We start from the raw sequence: 24,111 nt of genomic DNA on the forward strand, positions 1-24,111 counted from the left end.
ATTCATATCCACCTATCATCCTGTAAGACCACCTCTATCTAAATCATTTTTCTCCAGCTCCATCTTAATTCTCCTTCCTTTCTTCTCTCTCCTGCCTTCCAAAATCTGTCCTGTCCATTCTCTACTCTTCAATCATGCATCACCTAGTCATTAACCTACAGGTGCCTGTAACAGTGTACATCCAGTGGAATGTGTACAGTGTAGACCACATCAATAGATGGCCTGTACTATCTGAACCCTTCACAAGACAAAAGGTAGAAAAAAATTATAAGATGGAGTTCCTCAAAACACTGATGTAGTCCCTTTCAGCAACTTTCCACTGAATAGGCACCACATCTCAGGCAAGGTCACTCAGTATTCCTTTCTTCAATCAGTATCTGTAACCAGTGAAGCAATCAAAGAGACACATATTAGTGACATTGCTATCAGATATTTTAAAGTTTTCAGCGTTGTTATGAAGATTGTTCATATTCAAAAGAAACAGATTATAAAGCAAAATATGAAATTTATCAAGCTGCCTCAATAGAACTTTCTTAAAAACTAATTATTGCAGTGAGTCCTAATGACTGTTGCATTTAAATCACATAAATAATATGCAAATAGGAAAAATGTGCATGTATATGTATATATAGAGATGAAATTAGATGAAATACATACATTACATACATTTATTTTTTTGTTTTGTATAAATTTTATATACATTTAAACTTTCCCAGATACCCCTTCATATCCTCTATTCCATAACCTCTCCCCCTACTTCCATGAGTGTGTTCAACTACCCACCTACCCCCTCCTGCCTCCCAACCCTGACATTTCCCTACACTGAAACATCAAGGCTTGGCAGGACCATTGACGCCTCACAAGCCATCCTCTGCTACATATGCAGCTGGAGCCACTGGGTCTGTCCATGTGTGTGCTTTGGGTAATGTTTAGAGTCCCTGGCAGCTCTTATAGGGTTGCAAACCCCTTCAACTTCTATTATTTCTCTAACTCCTCCATTAAAGAACCTGTTATCAGTTCTAAACTTCATTGCTTGCATCTGCCTCTGTATTTGTCATGCTCTGCCAGAGCTTCTCAGGAAACAGCTGTATCAGGCTCATTCCAGCATGCACTTCTTCACATCAGCAATATTGTTTGGATTTGATGGCTGAATATGGGCTGGATCCCCAGGTGAGGCAGTCTCTGGACAGCATTTACTTCAGTTTCTGCTCTAAGCTTTTTCTCCATATTTTCTCCTGAGAATATTTTTGTTCCCATTTCTAAAAAAGACTTAAGCATCTGCACTTTGGTCTTCCTTCTTCTTGAGGTTTATGTGGTTTGTGAAATGTATCTTGGGTATTTTGAGTTTTTGGGCTTATATCAACTTATCAGAGTACATACAAATACATACATTTATATTCATATAATTTGCTAGTTCAGTTTTAAGATTTTTCAAAATATTTATTTGTGTTTTTGTTTGGTGTGTATAGATGTGTGTGTTTCCACATGACGTCATGCCATAACCACACACATGTGGAGGTCAGAGGAAAACATGCATGAATCAATTCTACCTTCCTATCCCAAGGGTCTTGGGGTTCAAATGCAGGTCTTCAACCTTGGCAGCAAGCACCTTCATTTACTGTACCAACAGATTACTTCCAAATCTTAAATATTTTTATAGAAGTATTCACCATGTTTTCCAAAAAGTTGTATTTCATACATATTCTATGAGAATTCCTCTTTCTTGTCAGTTCAGTGATATACGAATCAATATAAGGTTGTATTTCACAATGATATTGTACTCACTTTAAATTTCTGTGATTGAGTATTTTCTCCTCATTTTGGATAGTATGTCTCTGCTTTAAAATATCCATTCAGGATGTTTCCATTTCTTCCACAGTGTTTGTATGACTTTTCAGGGGCAAATTCTTTATGTATTTAGACATTAGTAAACTCCTACATAATTTGTTGAGAAGTGTTTGCTTCAGTTCTGTTGGTTACCATTTTATGTGTTGTTTGCTTTCAAGCTGTTCAGAAGCCTTTTCAAATGGTATTATTTTATATAGTGTGTGTGTGTGTGTGTGTGTGTGTGTGTGTGTGTGTGTGTGTGTGCAGGGAGTTATGGGGTATGCATTTAAATGTAAGCATATATGCCAAGGCACACTTGTGTAATGAGAAGATAAAATTTAGGAGTAAAAAGTCTCTTTCTTTTTTTTATTTATTTTTTCAATATTCTTTTATTAATTGAAGATTCACTTTATTTACAAATCAGGTGTTATGCCCCTTCCACAATCCCATTCCTTCTCCCCTTCCCATTGCCTCCATGAAGGTGCTCCCTACCCCAATCTCCCCCTGCTACCTCAGCAGTCTCTTTCTCCATGGATTCTAGAGCTTGAGCTTATGCTACCAGACACCAGACTTGCACACCACTGCCTTTTGTAGCTGACCATCTGGCTGGCCTTGACCCTATGAGACTGAGAAACTTGTCAGAATGACACAGTTCTACTTATCCTTCATTCATTATCACCTTTAATTTTGGCTTAATGTTTTTTTTCATATTTTCAGTATGAATTTTATAGTTTTAGATCTTACAGTTTAGCTTTAAGTATGCTTTAAGTCAGCTTTTCAGCCTGATCTAAAAGTGATCTCATTCTGTTTTCTTTTATGGAGTCATTAGTTCTTTGAAAGTCATTTTATGAAGAGGGTGTCTTTGTCCTTTTCTGCATTCTTTGTGATTAGTAAATAATTTTTCAAGGAGAAGTTATAAGGGTCAGTATAAGACAGATAAAACCAGAATACATCTATAAAACTGTCAATTAATAAGTAAACATAATTTTAGGCATTGAGATTTTGTTCTTTATGTGTGTTTTACGTCTTCATTCTGTTACATAGACATAGATGTCTGATCCAATGCCAGTGCCACTCTCTTGCAAATACTATTAATTTTCAATATTATTTTATATTTGTTATAATTTTGTTCTCGTTTCTCAAGAACAAAATATTTTATTAAAATATTCAGAATACTTTATTGTTTAATTAAATGTCATTGGAATTTTTATACATTCTAGTCAATCTTTAGTTTGCACTTTAGTAGTATAGACATTTTGATTGTATTACTTCTTCTTGTATATGAATTTTAGGAATTAGTTTTCATAATTTCTGGGTCTTCTAATTTTGTGAGTATATCACTGCATCTATCAGTTACTTGTGGAAGCCAGTTTACATACAAGTCTTAGAAATGGGTTTAGCACAATTGCCTTGTAATATAGCATGAGGTCAGGGATAATGATTCCTGCAGATGTTTTCTTGTTGTTGAGGATGGATGTCGCTATTCTAGGTCTTTTGTTATTTCAGATGAAATTGCACATTGATCTTTCCAACTCAATGAAGAACTGGGTTGGAATTTTTATGGGGATTGCATTGAATCTGTAGATTGCTTTTGGTGAGATGGCCATTTTTAAAATGTTGATCCTTCCAATCAGCATGGGAGATCTTTCCATTTTCTGAGATCTTCCTCGATTTCCTTCTTTAGAGGTTTGAAGTTCTTGTCATACTGGTCCTTCACTTGCTTAGTTAGAGTCACACCAAGGTATTTCATAGTTTTTGTGACGATTGTGAAGGGTATCTTTTCCCTAATTTATTTCTCCACCTTTGTCCTTTGAATATAGGAAGGCTACTGATTTGTTCGAGTTAATTTTATATCCAGCCACTTTGCTGAACTTGTTTATCAGCTGTAGAAGTTCTCTGGTGGAATTTGTGGGGTCGCTTAAGTACACTATCATGTCATCTGCAAAGAGTGATGTTTTTACATCTTCCTTTCCGATTTGTATCCCTTTGATTTCCTTTTGCTGTCTAATTGCTCCAGCCAGGACTTCCTGTATTCTGTTGAATAGGTAGGGGGAGAGTGGGCAGCCTTGCCGAGTCCCTGATTTTAGTGGGATTGCTTCAAGTTTTCAACTGTTAAGTTTGATGTTGGCTGTTGGTTTGCTGTATATTGTTTTTTATTATGTTTAGGTATGGACCTTGGATTCCTGTTCTTTCCAAGACTATTAACATGAAGGGGTGTTGAATTTACAAATAACTTGCCATTTAAAATGTAAACATAATTTTTCAAAGAGTATGTGTTTGTAGCACATCCAAACACATTCATGCAAGGTTGGCCACCATTTTAATTCCTTATGGAAAAGAAATAAAAAATATGAATATAGTAAGACCTGCAAGCACTCACATATAGTCCCAGCATTTAGAATTCATGAACAAAACAATTCTAACTTTAAGGGCAACACGGGCAATAAAGAATAAGTTTATGGCCAGTCTTGACCATGTAGATTTATTCCCACATTCCTATCTCAGAACAAACACCACAGGATAGTAATTAATTACATTATATTTTCATCATATAGTTAAATCCATAAAAGTCCCATATGTGCTCCTAGGCCCACAAGGATGACTTTAGCAGTTTTTGTTTATATATATATATGTATATGTATGTGTATCTGTATCTGTATATTATATGTATATTATATGTATATGTATATTATATGTAGATATACTTGTGTGTGTTAAAATGAATAAATTATGATTCAAAAGAAAAAAAAGAAATGGGTTTAGCTTCAGAATGGTCATATTTTGTTTCTCAAGTCCAGTGAATTGCTTATGATTTGTCTTGGGAACCAGAGTTGCAGTATGGTACTCATTGTTCTAAAGACTTCTAAATAGAGCTATGTGTTTCTATGCTAGGATCCAGTAGGTGGGGGTGGTGGGCAAGAATAATGAAACTTAAATTTCAAAGTAAGCCTTAGGAAATGTGAGATTTCTTAATCTGTGTAAAATGGCTGATGTGAAAGGGTTAGATTTACTTCACAAACTCAAATTTCTTTTTATTTGAGTTTCATATAAAATAATAATATGCATACAATTATTTTACGTTGGCAGTTATTGTTTTTTACAGAGACAGGGATCAATTGTAGAATCTGGTGAGTTTTAACCCCAGTGTTCATCGTTTTAGTCTTGGCAATAACCTTAGTCTGAAAAGTTTTTTGACTGAATAACAAAGAAGAAAAAAAATAAGACAGATAATGAAACAAAACTGAGAACCAATGATATTTCAATAATATTGATAATAATATCCAATTAATTTTGAGACTCCTAATTCAATTAGCATCTTTAATGGATTCAGAGTGACATATTTATAAAGGAATATGAACTGATACTCTTAGTTTAGATGAGGTCCTATTGGATCAGAATGGTGGATAATCACAGTGACTAGAGTCTTTTTAATACAAAGATGATATGGACACAGATGTATGAAATATCTCTTTAATGTGTCAGAAAACCACTCAACCTGATAATTAAAACTCTGTTAGGAGTATGTTAGGAGTAGTTCTGTTTCATGAAAAGGAACAAAGATTGCACCAGCTTCCAGAAATTAGAACACACACACAAACACACACACACACACACACACACACACACACACACATTTGAGTCTTTCCTTGAAACTTTAAAAAAGTGTATGTTAATAATGTAACTTCAAACTGGTAGCCTCCAGAATGACCTTCTCCTCCCCCACCCTAGGCATTTAAAGAGACAGCCTAAAAAGCTACGAGACTCTATGAGATTTTCCGGTCTCGTTTATAAATGATGAGGGAAGTGCATACCCTCTGACTTCAACATTTAATACTGATATTGCAAGGAAGAACTGACCATCAAGTGGGAGAAGGAAGTAGGAGTGAATTAAGAAAAAAAAAGAGGCAGAAATATTCTTAAATTAATGAATATATCATGTAAAAAGGGCCATGTGAACTGATAACAAGAATTAGATATGTTTCTACATGAGCAATTAGATTTAGAAATTTCACTGATGACATTAGTGTTACAAGTTATATGGTGGAAACCCAGAAAAATCTGATCAGATTGGGAGAAAGAAGAAAGTAGGAATTAGAAAAAGGAAGCATCGGAAAAGTCTAAGATTTCCAGTGTAGACATGAAGAGCACAGAAAAATATAGCAGATACTATGGTAAAGAAAATTAAAAAAATTTATTTTAATGTAAGAAAATACTAAGTAGAATTTGGTCATAAATGTGATAAAAACAAACACAGATTGTAAAGGAGGGGAGAGTGGTGATTCCTGAAGTAGTGTCTTTTACTAGATATGAAGGATGAGAACAAAGGTGTAAGTTAAGTATTAAGCATTAAGTATTAATGTAAGTAGTTTGCTTGTCATGACTAACAAAGGCAGTGAGGGGAAGATGGACCAATGGGTAAAGCATTTCCTATACAAATTTCAGAATCTAAGTTTGAATCTGAAAATCATATATAAAAACCAGACACAATAGTGCATGTGTATAATCACAGCTTTCCTAATGTGAGACAGGATGGATGGGGACAGAATCTAGGAAATACCAGCTAGATAGCCATGAACAGTGTCTAAACTGAGACTGGGTCTCAATAAAGTAAGAAAGCAAAATGAGGACATATGACCTTGCCTTCTGACCAATATGTGTGCACCCATGGTTACATACAAGTGTGATACACATTCAAAATACACATTTGCATGCACAAACACGTTCACACACACAAAGACTAAAAAGAAGTAATAGGATAGCATATCACCCAAAATCTAGAACTGAAAGGACATATTTACATACTGTATAGAAATTACAAAATATATTGTTTGATTGCTTCAATGTTTTTTAACAGTATGGGAAGGTTGCTTGGTAAATAAAATGTTTGTCATCTGAGCATCAATCCCCATGTTCATGAAAAAAAAAAAGACTGCTTATCTACAAATAAATTTCCAGTTCTGAAAATGATGATTTAGAGACCTCTATGGCCAGCTAGACTAAGAAGTCACAGTCAGTGAGCTCTTACCTGAGGAGAGACCCTATTTGAAAACCCTACAGAAATACAAACCAAAGAATAAACTCAGTATTGATTTTTAGCCTGTTCAGGTGCATAGATAGGTATAAACACTAGAACACACACACACACACACACACACACACAAACTCACACACACACACACACTCACACACACACACACACACACACACACACACACACATAATATAAGAAACAACATTATATGCCCATCTGAAGGATTAAAGGGGAGGAGCCTAATTTGAAAAGTTGTACTAAAAGACATTCTGGACAGGAAGGACTGGTTACTTGAGGCTGCTGCATTATATAAAAAAAGTCTCTGACGTTTGGAAGCAGATAGATTTATTTTCTGCACAACCTGACTCTAAAAGTTATTAAATAAATACATGAGAAGTTCTTTAATTCCTAACACTTTCTTTTTTTTGTCATTTTTGTATATCTGTAAAATGAAGAGGGGTAGCTAAGAGTGTTCTAGATGAACAATGGAAGGTAGCAAACCATAATGAAATATGTTTTATTAAGGCAACTGATGCAATTCTGTCTTGTTTGACTAGGGAAATTTTTATGATGTGAATATGATTATTTTGAAGAAGCATCGTCATCACTATGCTAAGATCTAATTTGTTTGTTATTGTAACTTTTACACTGTCATTTTCAAGTGAAGACATTTTATCATACTAATATATTCATTATGTGTTACAATATGAATGTGTAATGTGACATGCCAGGTGTGCATAGTTGAGAAAACAAATTTTGAGACTCAGTTCCCTAGCCTTTTTGGGACTCAGGGATTAAAACCAAGTAGTCAAACACTCTTAACAACTCACAAGTCTCCACTATTATTTTTAAGTAATAATGTATGCATGCACATACACAGAGATAAAAATATAGAATTGTCTCAACATTATTTAAAAGGGGAAATAAAAAAAGATAATTATAATTTGAATGCTTCAACCTTAAAAAGACTCACTAAAATTTTATGCAGTACTTTTGGATACTGTAGTGCATTCTATTATAAATGTTCATTTCAGGAACATATCTGCAAAAGAGGAGATAATTGCATCTCAAAAAATCATTTTATTTTTAATTTTCATCTTGTGAACAGCAAATTTCTCCCCATATTTGCACTGAGAAGTTTATACTCAAAATGCACAGCACTGCTAATGTGCAATAGAGAGAAAAGTGGGACAACATAGAAGAAAAATGCAAAATGACCCATTGTACTCGGTGCAGTTCTGACCTAGCTCTTAGCCTAATCTTTAGTTTATTATATTAATGGTACATTCCCCATGGCAGTCTGCTACCTCTGGGACTATAAACCTAAAGTGTTTATCATTGAGTAGTGTGGGGAGGAGTGTGGGAGTTAAAGAACCCTGGGGAAGAGAAAGCCAGTGAATATTAATTTTAACAGAAGGATTCAGAGACAAGACAAGGAGAGGCAAGTATTGGGACAATGACTGAGAATATCAGTCTTGAATGTGTGCCTGTTATTTTCCTGTGATTGCCAGCAATGGAAAAAAAAATAAGTGAGTTGAAGGTGGTCAAATAAATGTGAGTAGGTGAAGGGATGGTTAAAATCCATCTTCTTGCCCCAATTTGAGTAAATGTACTATTTTCCTTAGATTCCCTCATAGTATGACACTGCAATCTGTTCACAGCATTTGCTGTTCTTGTGTACATCCAAGGAAAGTTTCTGATGACAGGGAAGATTCCAACTGTACATTGCAGCTGACCAGACAGAGTAGAGAAAATAACCATGTATTATGCACGTGGGCCACTCTGCTCACACAGCTCAGGAAACAAAATTGGAAAGCTGAAATGAACACATGCCTAGGATAAGGAAGCTAAAGGATGTTTGTGTTTCATGTCACATTTTCATAGAAAAGGAGCATTAAAATTTTTAAAAAAGGATATACGTACTACAGTGTCGGCTTTGTTTATGCTGCAATGCTTTGTCTTTCGGCATCCCTCAGTCCTCTTCCCCCACCTCCCCACAACAAGGCAAGAAATAGGAGCACTTCATATGTCTTTCTGGACACTGCTAAATCCCTTTTAGTTTCCTTCCATTATGCCAGCTTGCAGTTAGTTTAAAATTCAGTGGACTGGTTCACTGGTATTATGAATAATGAACAATTACTTTCAAAATACTCTCCTGGGAATTTTAGGAAGTCATTGTTCTTAATAGCTGAGTAGCACTCCATTGTATAAATGTACGACACTTTCTGTATCCATTCCTCTGTTGAGGGACATCTGGGTGATATACAGCTTCTAGATGTTATAAATCAGTCTGCTATGAACAAAATAGAGGATGTGTCCTTATTATATGTTGTAGCATTTTTTGGGCTATATGCCCAGCAGTGGTGTAGCTCGCTCCTCAGGTAGAACTATGTCCAAATTTTAGAGGAAACACCAGACTGATTTTCAGAGTGGTTGTAGCAGCTTGGAATCCCAGCAACAATGGAGAAGTGTCCCTCTTTCTCCACATTCTTCCCAGCATCTGTTGTCACCTGAGTTTTTTATTTTAGCCACACTGACTAGTGTGAAATGGTAACTCAGAGTGGTTTTGATTTGCATTTCCCTGATGGCTAAGATGTTGAACATTTCTTTTGGTGCTTTTTGGCCACTTGGTATTCCTCTGTTGAGAATTCTTTGACTCTGTACCCCCTTTTAAAATAGGGTTATTGGTTTTCTGGAGTTCTTTACATATATCAGATATTAGCTGTCTAGTGGATGTAGGCTTAGTAAAGATCTTTTCTTGAACAGTTCGTTGTAATTTGGTCCTATTGACAGTGTCCTTTGCCTTACAGAAGCTTTGTAATTTTAGGAGGTCCCATTTGTCTATTCTTGATCTTAGAGCATAAGCCATTGTTGTTCTGTTCAGGAAATGTTCTCCTGTATCTATGTGTTTCAGGTTCTTCTTCTACTGTCTCTTCCATTTGTTTCAGTGTATTTAGTTTTGGTGTTGATGCAGGAGTAATTGGGTGTGAGGGGTATAGACATGAAAGTTTATATTGATCACTTTGGCAGAATGCACTTAAATTAGAGACATTACAATACATCTCGGTAGATGAAAACAGGAAGATATCCTCTCTCTCAAGTTCAGAAGGAATAACAATATTGCAGGAGAACCATATCAGGAGAGTAGCCATGATGTCTTCATGTTTTCATATTCCAGCTACAAAATTTGTCAGAGGATATGCATGTCAATATGAATTTCTTATTTCCAATCTCCACCTCCTTTCTCCCTCTTCTCTCTCTCTTGCTTTCTTTCTTTCCTCTCCATCTCCTTTCTCTTTCTTCTAGTAGCCTTTTTGAGTCAGGGTGTCACTATTGAGTCCATGCCTGACTTTTCTGTCACAGCCTGTTCAGTGCTTAGATTATAAGTCTATTAATAATTCTTAAACCAGTATTCAATTTAAAACAGCACACAAACCCTCTAAAAACAACAACAAAGAGAAACACTCACTTTAATCATTATCTGTAGTTTAAGATTTTATTCAAACTCTGGTGGATATATGGATTAAGAAAACCTTAATTTGAAGTCGTTGAGGCCCAGAATATAGAAATAACTATTATATGAGCAATGGGATCACATATTTATATATTGTTCTTGATTTTCTTTATTCTAATCATTTCTTTTTTCTTTCAAGGAAGTTTACAGGTTCGATATCGACTAAGCAAGGAAGAAAGTCGTGTGTTCACCATGAGCACAGAGAATCTGGCCAATAGAAGAGTTCATCATGTGAAGATTAGCCGAGATGGGACAGAGCTTTCCATTCAGGTACTTCCCTTCTCACTTCTTTACACAACCTACCTGCCAAAGCTTCTCTACCCAACATGTCTGAGCTCCTTCAAGCCTTGTGCTACAATAGTGATTTGCCCCAGAGTGTAGCCCAGCCCTTTGCCATGTTTATTCTTCCCCACTGACATTCTTACTACCTGGAAAAATACTGTCAGTGTAAATTCTTGAATCCTGAACCAGCGCTATTTTGTCAGATACTACTAAAGTGGAGAATGCACTGGAGAGTGTACTTGTGCTTAAGTTTAATCACCTCTTCACCAGGATGAGCGAGTAAAAAGAATGATGCACACAAACAAGAAAGTATGAAAGACAGTAGAAGGGGTGTTGGGAAAGTGTGCATAAGATCTGGGTTCAGAAGTGAACACAGGTGATACAGAAACAATTGGGAATGCAATGGAAGGTCTCCTCTATACATTACTACTAACTTCCTGGCATAAACTGGGTCTTGTAAACAGAGAAGAGCTGCTTGGGAAGAAAAGACAGAGAAGCCTTCTGAAGGATTTGTGTTTGCATAGGCAGAACTGTCTGGGAAAATAGTGTGATAGCCTTATGGAAAAAATTAATGACTGTATAAAGAGCATGATAGGACAGATTTTAATAAAGTTGAGCCAAAGTCTAGACTATTTTATTATAAGTGAAAATGTTAATCAGCTTAACAATCACCATTTTGCTTTGGAAAGTTTAATGAATTCCTCTTGTATCCTCTAAATTTGTCACATCAAATCTCTTTATCTTTCTTTCCTTGAAACAAAGGAAACACCATCTGTTTCAAAAGATGAGTTTGTTCTCTCTCTCTGCGAACTACATATTCTTCAAAAGGGCATCACATATTTTTATTACATCATTTCCTCCTATCTTGACCTGTGAGCTTGTTCATGTTCCTTCTAGCTCTCCATGGATGAACTCAATATTCCAACCTGTCATGGCCTTCTCTCAAGAATAGCTCCAAAGTCTTTCTGTCTTCTAGCCTTTTAAACACCTTTTCAGATCCACCAAATAATTGTCTGAAGTACAAACTAAGTAATTATTGAATGCACCAAAACCAAGCAATCAAGTTCTTTCTGGCTCAAAGAAAGAAAAACATTTCATATCAGTTATTCAGATTGCTAGACTTAATATTTTTAATTTTCCTAGAAAAGTCAACATATACCAATCTAGAAAGTGAATCTGCCATGTGAGTTTCCTTATTCATTGCTATGACAAAATGTCTTAAGAAGGAGCTTAAATTAATTCGGGATTACATTTTCAGAATACATTCAATTATAGCCACAGGAGAATAAAACAACTGGTCACATTCCTTTCCCAGTAAGGATGCAGAAAATGATGAATGCTGGTGTTAAGATAACTTTCTACTTTTTATTAAATCCAGAACCCAAGCCTTTGTGATAGTGATGTACTTATTTGGAGTGTATCCCTCCAACAAAATTAATTCAGTTAGAAACTTCCCCCTCAGAAATGATTACAAGTTTATTTCTATTGTCATTCTAAATTTCATGTAACTGATACTCAAGATGAATTATTATAATTTTTGTCTTCTTAGTACCACCATGTTACATAAAAATGTACTACTCAAGATATGAATGATCTTACTTTTATAGAAGCCAGTGTTGGAGTGTTGTGTGAAATATTTATGGAGAAACGTGCAAACAAAGACACACTCCACTCACTGTGGCCTAGATCTTCCCACATTAATTAATTTCTGATAATTTCTCATGCCCAATATTGGAGACAATGTAGACAAACAATCTTCCACTGACACTGTCTTCCAGTTAATTCTACGTTGTGTCAAGTTCACTCTCAAACCAAGACAAGTGATATGACTTTAGGGTTTAAGTTTAAAAGTATCCTACCCGAAACCTCACTTTTTGAACTTCCTGTAATCACTGTATAGACAGATATATTTTGAAGTGAATGATATAAGGCAAAATATCAGCCAGAAAGATTATATGTCCCTTGAAACATGCTACATGGATAGGCATGGATAGAATTTTAGGGGAGCACCAGATAGGATAATTCTGATGTGACCTATGAGTGAGAAAATAAGTGAGAGGTTATTTCTTTGACACCAATGAAATGAACCAATTCAAGCCAGATTAGATTTTATTAAAGGAAGAATTATTGGGAAGCTGCTCTCAGATGAGTTCACTGGTCCCAAGCATTGTGAAGAGAGGAGTCACCATGGGGGTGGAGAGAAAGAAATGGCAAGCGTTTTTCCTTTCACAAAGACAAGGAGAGATTAAATGAACGGGAGGGGCAAAATGTTTAGATTATGTAGGGATGTGCGTCAGGGGGCAGGGCAGACAATATAGAATGTTCAGGGTTGGGGGCTAGGTATGCCAGGTGTTGACAGAGGAATTATGAAAGAACCCCTGAGAGGCTCTGCTTTCACATGTAAAATATGCACCTTAGTCCTGTACCCCAATCTGATACCAAACCATAAAAATGACTACTGGCTTTTCCAAATAGGTGGAGGTTCATAATTAATCATTGGTTATATAAAAAGATGGTTCCCATGACATCAGTAGTTTGCCTCTTACTGATTATATTATTTCTGAAATGAGTAGGAGGAACACATTTGTACCTGTGGGTTAGGATGTAGGTTAGCACAGCTGCTTAATTGGTGAAGAATAGCAATTGCAATTATAACTTCCTGTTTGTATAATGTGTGTTTATATCTTGTGGAGTCCAGAGGACAACCTCAGATCTCAGAACTGTGAAGATGCTGCCTTCCTTTTTGTTTGTTTGTGTTTCTTGGTTTTTTTTTTGTTTGTTTGTTCTGTTTTGTTTTTTTACACAAGGACTCCCATAGGTCTATAAATCACAAAGGGGAGGCTAAGTTGACTTTGTAGTGAGCTCAAGAGATCTCCTTGCTTATTCCTTCTGAATGCTGGGATTACAAATCCATGCCCATATGTGACATTTTACATGGATTCTAGGGCCAAACTGATGTGCTTGTACTTCTGTGGCAACAACAACACCAACTGAACTATCCCCTCGAGTCCTTTATTGGTTTATAATTTTACTGAAGCCCTGATGGGAAAACAGGACCTGTTCTCTTGAACATTTTACAAATAATATTTTGAATACATTTCTATGTTCTGTCCTCCTCAAAAATAAAGTCAAGTAGAACACAGATAGAGCAGTAAGATGTATGTGATTGATTTTTCTGTCTATGTAGCTTTTACCACTCACAGTTGATAATAAGCAGCCACCTGCTTTTTATGAAATGCTGAAGAAAGCAGAAAAGACTACAGCAAAAATTGTGTGTTTTTCCACGAAGATAGCATATTTGTTTTTCTGACCATTCTACCCACAGCTTAATGATATATATATATTCATATGTATGAATATATATTCATACATACATACAAATATACATACATACATACATACATACATACATTCCTTCACAGTCATCTTGAAAACATTGTTTGATGTAAGCAAATAAATGGACAAATACAACACCAAACAGCAGGTCTTCTTGAATCCCTATTCCTGTATCCCTGTGTCAGCCTGCATATAGCTTTTCAAGAAAGCTATGCACCTATTAGAAAGAATAGACAGGTGATTATAACTACACCAGAGTACCAGCACTCCTGCATTACCCTCTCTCTACAAACTGGCTGTTAAAATTGCCTTTTTAAGGACATATTGACAAACCAGACTAGTTGGAGACAGAGGCAGGTATCTCAAGTCCAGAAACAACAGGACCATCCACAATTGTTCATGAACTAATGTGTGCCTTGGTTGAGTTATTCCCCAATGTAGCTCCTCTTTCTCTCTCACTAGGTTGATCTATTTCATAGCATTGTAAATGAGAATGACATCCAGAAGTATGCATTTGTTTTCTGTTTCATACAGTGTTTAGCAGATAGGAAATATTATAGTCTAGTTAAAAAGCATTGAAATAATATTGTAACCACATACTATGGGCAATAGTTTATACTATAGGGTAAACTGTAAGGTTGGGAGATTCCTAAGGGAGACATTCAGTGGATGTGTGTAGATTGAGAGTTCTGGATGGAAGAAGTAGATGATAATATTAGGTATTAGTCCTGATCTATTTGATTATTTGCAGACAGAGAAAACTCACTGACCCAATTCTATGGCTGCCTCTCTTCCTTTCTTTGCACCCTCCTTTGCCTTTGCACTATAAAATGTTTGGACTAATATAATTTTGATGCTCAGGTAGAGATTGGAAGGCAAGGGCAGGGCTCAGTTAATGAGGCATTTGCTTTGCCAACATGAGGGTATGAATACAAGCTCAGATCCCAGAAGCCTTATAGCACTCTAGGTGTGATGAAAACCATACACTTGTAATACCTGTGACGGTCTGAGAGAGGGGGGAGACAAACTATTTCCTGGGAGCCTACTGTATAGGTAGCCTAGTTTATTTGGTGAAATTCTAGGCCAAAGGAAGACCCTGTCTCGGAAAAAAAGGGAAATGCACCTGAGGAATGAAACGTGGGTTTCTGACTTTTAAATATAACATGTGCACATTTATCTTCAAACAGTAGAGATTGCAAGAATCTACTGCCTTTTTCTAGATTGAGAAAAATGGAGATAAATCAATGGGGAAGCCGGGGAATGAAAAAGAGCAAGGGACCAAACCAGATTCAGCAGTGTGAAGCCTGGGGTGATTACTAATGTAGCAACCTAGAGATCAAGGCCTGGAGAAACAAGCAGTGACTTCTTTTTGTTCTTCCAGTGTAAAGTCATCCCTGTTAATGGCAGCAATGTGTGCAGTCTCACCTCCTGTATTTATTAAACTACGTTTCATGAGTAGGAAATCCTACAGTGCACACTTGAGAACAGGTCAGGGATACATATGGAGGGTAAGAAAATGATGATGGCTGTTAGAACAAGAGGGGAGGAAGCAGGGAAAATGGACAGCACAGCTGGGTACTATTTAATGTGTTCTAGCAGGTATCAGATTGGCTTCTCTGCTTGTTGTTATAAAAGAATCCTGTGAAAAATTCTCAGTGGGGAGATTAAAACAAAAGAATATCCCTGTAGGGTTTCTAAGGAAGTGGAAGCCCTGGAAAGACTCTATTTTATAAGGAGGGAAGAAAAGGTACTTTATGTGGATTGTTAGAAAACTGCTAGGTCATTTTGAGTTTCTCTTGAGAGACAATTCCAGAGGGCAGCCTACCCTGTGTGAGACTGAAAGTGGTTTACAGATGGGTTTTGGTTTATGCCTTTCAAATCATGGGCTATGGCTCTCTTTTGTATTCCTACAGATGGACCAGCAACTCTTCAGGTATAACTTCTCCCCGGAAGTTGAATTCCAGACTGTGAGGTCAATCACCTTAGGCAAAGTCACAGGTCTGTTTTTCTATTTTATACTTTTGACTGGATGACATTAAATTTAATGTGCTTGTCATATTTGTTTCTGTGTTCAGTGATTCACATCTGAAGACTTGGCTTCCATCTATAGCCTTGATATAGGCTTTGAAACAGCACTTACTAAGACAAACATTGCAATGGTATAAAATGTCATTCATGTCTGCTTTATGAATGAGTTAATTCATGATTAATAGTTACTTGCAGTAAGTATTTTATTGGTAAATTGTTTATAAACCAGGGAGAAAAGTAACCATGTAATAAAGCAAAATAACATTTTAATTTTTAATAATTATTATTTTTTAGATGGTTAACTTTTTATTTGTACCTTAGTTTTAACCTAAAGGAACGAAATAGCATGCTGAGCTGCAGAACAAGAATTGAAAGCTCCATTAAAAGAGTAGATCCTTTTGTTTTCACACATGCTTTGTGAATTTTCACTTTCTGTTTGAGAAAATGTATTGCCTGCATAACACTGAACTTTTGATACTTTATGGAAGAATTGGATATATTAAATGATATCTGAACTTAACAAAACATCTTAGCTCTGAAACACATTTTGGCTACAACATTGTAGACAATGGGCCCTTGCATTGGTCACGATTTATACCTTATTAATATCCTTTCCTATTATTATGTTTTTTTAAATTTTTCAAGATGCATTATTTTGTGTAGAACACAGTTTTTATTTTACTTATTGCTTATGTGTGCATGTACATAGTGTTTGGTGTGAATACACATTTACATGTATAACCTTGAGTAAGGAACGACATACTTTTGGAGATAAAAAACTTTTTTGTTAGTTGTTTTACCTTGAGATAGGGTCTCTTGTTTTCTGCTTTTTATATAGATGGAAAGCATTCTAGCTTATGAGCTACCATTGATTCTTTTTCTGCTTTTCATGCTGAGGTAGGGGTGTTGAGATATAAAACATTGGTATAACTATGTTTGGCTTTATGTGGGGATGCAAAATCACATCTTCAAGCAGCCATCTCCCTGGCTCCAGTATTTTATTATCTATAATATGTGGGTAAATTTGTAGTTTTTTTTTTTTTTTTTTTTTTTTTTTTTTTTTTTTTTACAGATTTTGGAACCATTTGTACATTTGGACTTCTGTCTGCCCTGTTATTTCCTACTGATTTACTGATTCAGTTCTTTTGCTTTGTTGTTTGTTTCTTTCCTCATCTTGTGGTTCTGCTCGTCCCAGAACAAATTAGAAAAAAATAGTCAATCTTGGGTATCTTTAGCATGAATGCACTTAAGTCTGAGTCTTAATATCAGATTTTGGAACAACTTCTCAAAAATCTGAGAGCCTTTGTAGAACATGTGGGGTATTCTGGTTACCGACTAATCATTTACAAGACTCTAGAAGTTGCTATAGCTAATGGATAAAATGTAGATTCACCAGAAAGAGAAAATAATCTCTTAAAAATTGTTTTATGAAATGAGTTGTACTGACTGTATAATGTCATTGATAGAGCAATAAATGACCCACTGTTTCTCCTGTCTGATAGATTTATAAAGAACATAGCATTTCTAGAACATAATGTAAGTGTCCAATAAGTCTACAAAATGTCAACTTATGTCTTGCAACTGACAGACAGATGAATCAATGGATACAAGTTACTTCATGACAGGCTTCTTTCTTACTCTACTTCATGCATAATCATAATAATCATCATCATAATAATACTCATAATAATAAAATACTATTTCTGAAACTGTTTTGGTTCACTAATGTGGTCCTGGTGAGTTATTAGTTCCTTTTCTCTGTATCTTAGATATTTCTGCTTTGTTCAAAATGTGATTTTTCTCCTTTCTACCCAAGCTGTTTTGCTATGTTATTTTCTGTCTCAAAGTCCGTAAATTATAAACCTTTATCTGGAGGAAGATATTTATGTAATCTTGACTCTCAGAAGAAGATCTGACATCATAGCCACATGTCAGATGGAGGGAGAGGGAAGATGAGTAAGGGAGTAGAGACTGAGTGGGAGAGAGAAGAGGGAGAGACCGAGGGAAGCAGGAGTGAGAACACACAAGTATATTCTGAGTGGCTACAGTGGCAGAAGCACTGGTTCATGACTGTTTCCAATGCACACTTCTCCCATGGCTACATCCATTAAGTTATCACTGGAGCAAGAAAATGTTTATATGAGGAGAGATTACACTAAGAAAATCACAGATATGCATTCCAGTCACTGCCATCTTTCTTAGGAGCAGATATGAAATGCAGAAGTACCCATGAGTGCACTACTTCTCTGACTTCTCCTTGTACTTGAAATCTTCTTAGTTAGATATACTTTTGAAAACTGTAACATATTACATGTCCAGCACATACATATGCTTTGATTATATGTTTGTAAGCATAAGAAACTTAATGGGTGTGTCTGTGTGTATTGATATGCAACTTTTTGTGTCTAATCATAAATTCCTTTTTAAAGTTTACTCCTTGATGTATTTATACTTCCTGGGAAATTTTATATAATTGGATATTTTATTTACTTACATTTGAAACGTTATCCCTTTTCCTGGGTTATCTTCCTAAACTGCCTATTATATTCCTCCTACTTCTTCTTCTTTGCCAGTGCTATGCCACATACCTTCCCCATCCTAACTCACTGCCCTGACATTCTCTACACTGGATAAAATATCAAGTCTTCACAGGACCATTGATGCCAGACAGTGTTATCCTATGCTACACATGCTGATGGAGTCATGAGTGTCTCCATATACACTCTTTGGTTGCTGGTTTAGTCCCTGGGAGCTCGGGGGGGGGGGTATGGTTGATTGATATTGTTGTTTTTCCTATGGGGTTGCAAACCCCTTCAGATCCTTCAGACATATCCCTACCTCCTCCATTGTGGTCCCTGTACTCAGCCGAGTGGTTGGCTGTAAGCATCTGTGTCTGTCTTTATCAGCTCTAGCAAAGCCTCTTACTTTAAAAAGGAAAAGTTTTTAATTGTATTAAATATATTTTTACATTTCAAAGGTTATGGCCTTTTCAGATTTCCTCTTCATAAACCCCCTAAGCTAAGACTCCTCCCTCTGCTTCTATGAGGGTGTCTGCCCAACCCATTTCAGACTCCCTGCCATGACATTCCCCCACATTGAGGGTATCGAGACATGGTAGGATTGATGGCTTCTCTTACAATGATGTGCAACAAGCCAATCCTCTGCTACATATGCAGCTGGAGCCATGGGCCCATTAATGTATACACGTTAGATAGTGATGTAGTTCTTGGGAGATCTGGTTGGGTGATATTGTTGTTCTTATGGGGTTGCAAACCCCTCCAGCTCCTTCAACCCTTTGTCTAACTCCACCATTGAGAAGCCCATTTTTAGTTCAATGGTTGGCTGTGATCCTTTGTATTTGTCATGATTTGGCAAAGCCTCTCAGGAGACAGCTACATAAGGCTCCTGTCAGCATATACTTCTAGTCACCAGCAATATTTTCTAGATTTGGTGGCTGTATATGAGCTAGATCCCCACTGGGGCAGACTCTAGATGGGCTTGGCTTCAGTCTCTGCTTCAAATTTTTACTCTGTATTCCCTCCTGTAAAAATTTTTGTTCCCCCTTCCATATAGGACTGAAGCATCTGCACTTTGGACTTCCTTCTTCTTGAGCTTCACATGGTCTGTGAATTGTATTTTGGTTAATCCAAACTTTTGGCCTAATATCCACTTATCAGTGAATTCATACCATCTTTTTTTTTCTTTTTTTTTTTTTTTTTTTTGTGATTGGATTATCTCACTTAGCATGATAGTTCCATCCATTTGCCTAAGAATTTCATGAAGTCATTAATTTTAATAGCTCAGTAATTCTTCATTGTATAAATGTAGGACATTTTCTGAATCCATTCCTCTGTTGAAGGGAATGGGTTCTTTTTACCTTCTGGCTATCATAAATAATACTGCTATGAACACAGTAGAGCATGTGTCCTTGTTATATTTTAGAACATCTTTTGGAAATATCCCCAGGAGTGATATAGTTGGGTTCAATTTTCTGAGGAGCCACCAGACTGATTTTGAGAGTGGTTGTACCAAATTATGATACCACCAAAAATGGTGGAGTGTCCCTCTTTCTTTATATCCTTGTCAGTATCTGCTGTTATTTGAGTTTTTTTTTTTTTTTTTTTTTTTAATTTTAGTCATTCTGACTGATGTGAGATAGAATCACAGGTATTTTTATTTGGCCTTTCCCTGATGACTAAGGATGTTGAACATTTTATATGCTTCTCAGCCGTTTGATGTTTGTCAGATGAGAACATTTTGTTTAGCTCTGCCCCCCATTTTTAATAGGGTTATATGGTTCTATGGAGTCTAACATTTTGAATTATTTGTATACATGCAAAATTAGCTTTCTGTCAGGTGTGGGTTTTGCAAAAATCTTTTCACATTCTGTTGGTTGACTTCTTGTCCTAATGACAGTGTTCTTTGCCTTGCAGAATCTTTGCACTTATATGAGGTCCTATTTGTCAATTCTTGATGTTAGAGCATAAGCCATTCGTGTTCTGTTCAGAAAATTTTCATCAGATCCCATGTTTTGAGGCTCTTCTCCACTTTCTCTTCTATTAGTTTGAGTATATCTGGTTGTATGTGTGGGTCCTTGATCAACTGATCAACTTGAACTTGAACTTTATAAAGGACAATAATAATAGACTAATTTGCATTCTTCTACATGATGATCTAAAGATGGACCAACACCATTTGTTGAAAATGCTATCTTTTTTCCACTGGATGATTTTAGGTCTTTTGTCAAAGATAAAGTGACCATATGTGTGTGGGTTAATTTCTGGGTTTTCAACTGATCTGTTCCATTGATCTACCTTTCTGTCTTAGTACCACTACCATACAGTTTTATCAAGATTGCTCTGTAATACAACTTGAGGATAGGGATAGTGATTCCCTAAAACTTTTTTGTTATTGAGAATAATTTTGCTATCCTTTTTGCTTTAATTCTGCCATAATGTTTTATTCTAAATGAATTTGGAAATTTCTCTGCTAACTTTATGAAGAAGTGAGATGGAATTTTGAAAGGAATGGCATTGAAGCTGTACATTGCTTTCAGCAAGATGCATATTTTTTTTAAATCTGTGGGGTGATATTTATTATCAAATTCAAAAACATTTTTTTTTATTTTCTCAGAGACTAGATGTTGAAACATGCCTAAAATTTAACACTCAGGAAGTTGTATCAGGAGGTTCAGACAGTTCAGATAATTATGGTCAAAGACACAATGAGTTCAAAGGCAAACTAAGTTACAGGATACCCTCTCTAAAGAGTGGCATATTGCAGAGGAATATTGCCCAATGAGAAGAAGCACTTGCTCCAAGCCTATCCTCATTTTAAACCAGGAGATCCATGGTGGAGGAAAATAATGGCATTCCTGAGGTTGTCCACCCCTATACCTATGCTGTGGCATGGTCATGTAAGATGCCCATTTTTACTATATTAATTCTGCCAATCCATGAGCGTGGGAGATCTTTCTATCTTCTGATATCTTCTTCAAATTATTTCTTCAGAGACTTACAGTTCTTTTCATACTAATCTTTGACTTGCTTGGTTTGAGTTCATTTAATATCCAGCCATATTGCAGAAATTATTTATCAGCTGTAGTTCTCTGGTAGAATTGTTGGGGTAACTTAAATATACTTTCATATAATTTGTAAATAGAGATATTTTCACCCCTTCCTTTGCAATTTGTATCCCTTTGACATCCTTTTGTTGTCCAATTGCTAGGGCTAAGACTTGGAGATTGATTAGAAAGGGAGAAATGGGACATCCTTGTCTACTCCCTAATTTTAGTGGGATTGCTTCAAGTTTCTCTCCATTCAGTTTGATGTTGGCTGCTGGTTTGCTGTATATTGTTGTTACTATGTTTAGGTATGGGCCTTGAATTCTTGATCTTTCCAAGACTTTTAACATGAATGGTTGTTGAATTTTGTCAAATACTTTCTCAGCATTTAATGAGATGGTCAGGTTATTTTCATTCATTTATTTTTTTCGGTTTAATTTGTTTATATAGCAGATTACATTGATGGGTTTCCATATAATGAACCATCCCCGTATTCCTGGGATAAAGGATAGTTGTTCATGATCAATGATCATTATGATGTGCTCTTTAATACAGTTTACAAAAATTATATTGAGGATTTTTGCATCAATATTCGTAAAGAAAATTAGTCTGAAGTTTTCTTTCTTTGTTGGGTCATTGTTTGGTGCTGGTGTAAGCATAATTTTGGCTTTGTAAGAAAAATTAGGTATTGTTCCTTCAGTTTCTATTTTGTGGAATAATTTGGGGGAGATTGATATTTGGTCTTCTATGACACTCTGATAAAATTCTGCACTAAACCCATCTAGTCCTGGGCTTTTTTTTTTTTTTTTTTTTTTTTTAAGTGGAGACTTGTAATGAATGCTTCCATTTCTTTGGGGATTATGGGGATGTTTAGATGGTTTGTCTAATCCTGATTTAAATTTTGTACCTGGTATCTGTCCAGAAAATTTTTTTGTTAGATCCAGATTTTCCAGTTTTGTTGAGTATAGGCATTTTGCAGTAGGATCTGATAGCTTTCTTTGATTCCTTGGTTTCTTTTGTTATGCCTTCATTTTCAACTTTGCTTTTGTTAATGTGGATATTGTCTCTGGGCCTTTTGGTTAGTCTGACTAAGGGTTTATCCATCTTGTTAATTTTCTCAAAGAACTAGCTCCTGGTTTCGGTGATTGTTTAAATAATTCTTTTTGTTTCTACTTGGTTGATTTCAGCTGTGATTTTGATTATTTACTACAGTCTACTTCTTTGGGGTTTATTTGCTTCTCTATGTTCTAGAGCTTTCAGTTGTGCTGTCAAGTTGCTAGTGTATGCTCTCTCCAGTTTTTTTTTTTTTTTTTTTTTTTTTTTTTCTGAAGGCACTCGGAGCTATGAGTTTTCCTCTTAGCACTGATTTTAATGTGTTCCATAAATTTTGGTATGTTGTGCCTTCATTTTCATTATATTCCAACAAGTCTTTGATTTCTTTCTTTATTCCTTCCTTGACCAACTTATCATTGAGTATAGCATTGTTCAGCTTCCATGTGTATGTGGGATCTCTGTCATGTATATTTTTTGAAGACCAATCTTTTTTTTTAAATGACTTTATTTTGCAAAACAAAGATAAATGTACAGATTTTAAACATTTTTTGCTTAAAATTATACATTTTTGTCAGTACTGTTTTTTCAGACATTAAAATAAATTTTACATAAAACCATGTGAATATGTTTTATAGTCAGTACTTGATTTTTTTCAAGGGCTTGACAGTATGCATTGAAAACCTACTAGTTGCAATAAGCGTAAAGTACATGCAAAACAAAACGCAACATGGAAATAGTCAAAGTCTTCTTGTTTTGTGAATATATGTATATTTTTTGTTTTCTTTATTTCTTGGACTTCATACAGTCTGTGAGTTGTTTCTGGGGGAGTGCAAGACTTAACCAAATTCTTAAGAAAATGGCTGCATCTAGAGAAGATCATCCTGAGTGAGATAACCCAGTCACAAAAGAACAGACATAATATGCAGTCACTGATAGTGGGATGCTAACCCCAGAGGCTTGAAGACCAATCTTAGTACAGTGATCTGATAGGATACTTGAGATTATTTTAATCTTCTTGTATTGGTTGAGGCCTATTTTGTGATGAAGTATATGGTCTGAAGCAGATACCATGAGGTACTGAGAAAAAGAGATACTCTTTTGTTTAGAATGACATGTGCTATAGATACCTGTTAAATCTAGTAGGTTCATAACTTTGGTTATTTTCACTGTTTCTCTGTTTAGGTTCTGTTTGCATGATCAGTCCATTGATGTGAGTGAGGTGTTAAATTTTCCCACTTTTATTGTGTGAGAAACAATTTGTGTTTTGAGCTTTAGTATGGTTTCTTTTATAAATGTAGGTGCCCTTGCATTTGGAGCATAGATATTCAGAATTGAGATTTTATTTTGGTGGATTTTTTTCTTTGACAAGTATGAATTATCCTTCCTTATCTTTTGATAACTTTTGATTGTATGTCAATTTTATGGAATATTAGAATGATTACTCCAGCTTGTTGCTTGAAAACATTTAATGAATTA

The 24,111-nt window shown here is 35.7% G+C and overlaps 1 protein-coding gene across 1 annotated transcript in view; it reads left to right on the forward strand.

Annotated features, from left to right (window-relative positions):
• The window catches only part of LOC308421694 (contactin-associated protein like 5-1-like), a gene marked incomplete at both ends in the record, with an annotated part of 497,826 nt that overhangs the window by 424,672 nt on the left and 49,043 nt on the right, over window positions 1–24,111 (forward strand). The window contains 2 exons of the mRNA XM_080918133.1: window positions 10,517–10,643; window positions 15,905–15,989. Of these exons, the coding sequence (XP_080774259.1) occupies window positions 10,517–10,643; window positions 15,905–15,989 (212 nt within the window). The remainder of the gene's footprint in view (window positions 1–10,516; window positions 10,644–15,904; window positions 15,990–24,111) is intronic.

The sequence above is a fragment of the Micromys minutus genome, assembly GCF_963924665.1.
Source record: "Micromys minutus genome assembly, chromosome: 6".
Lineage (NCBI taxonomy): Eukaryota > Metazoa > Chordata > Mammalia > Rodentia > Muridae > Micromys > Micromys minutus.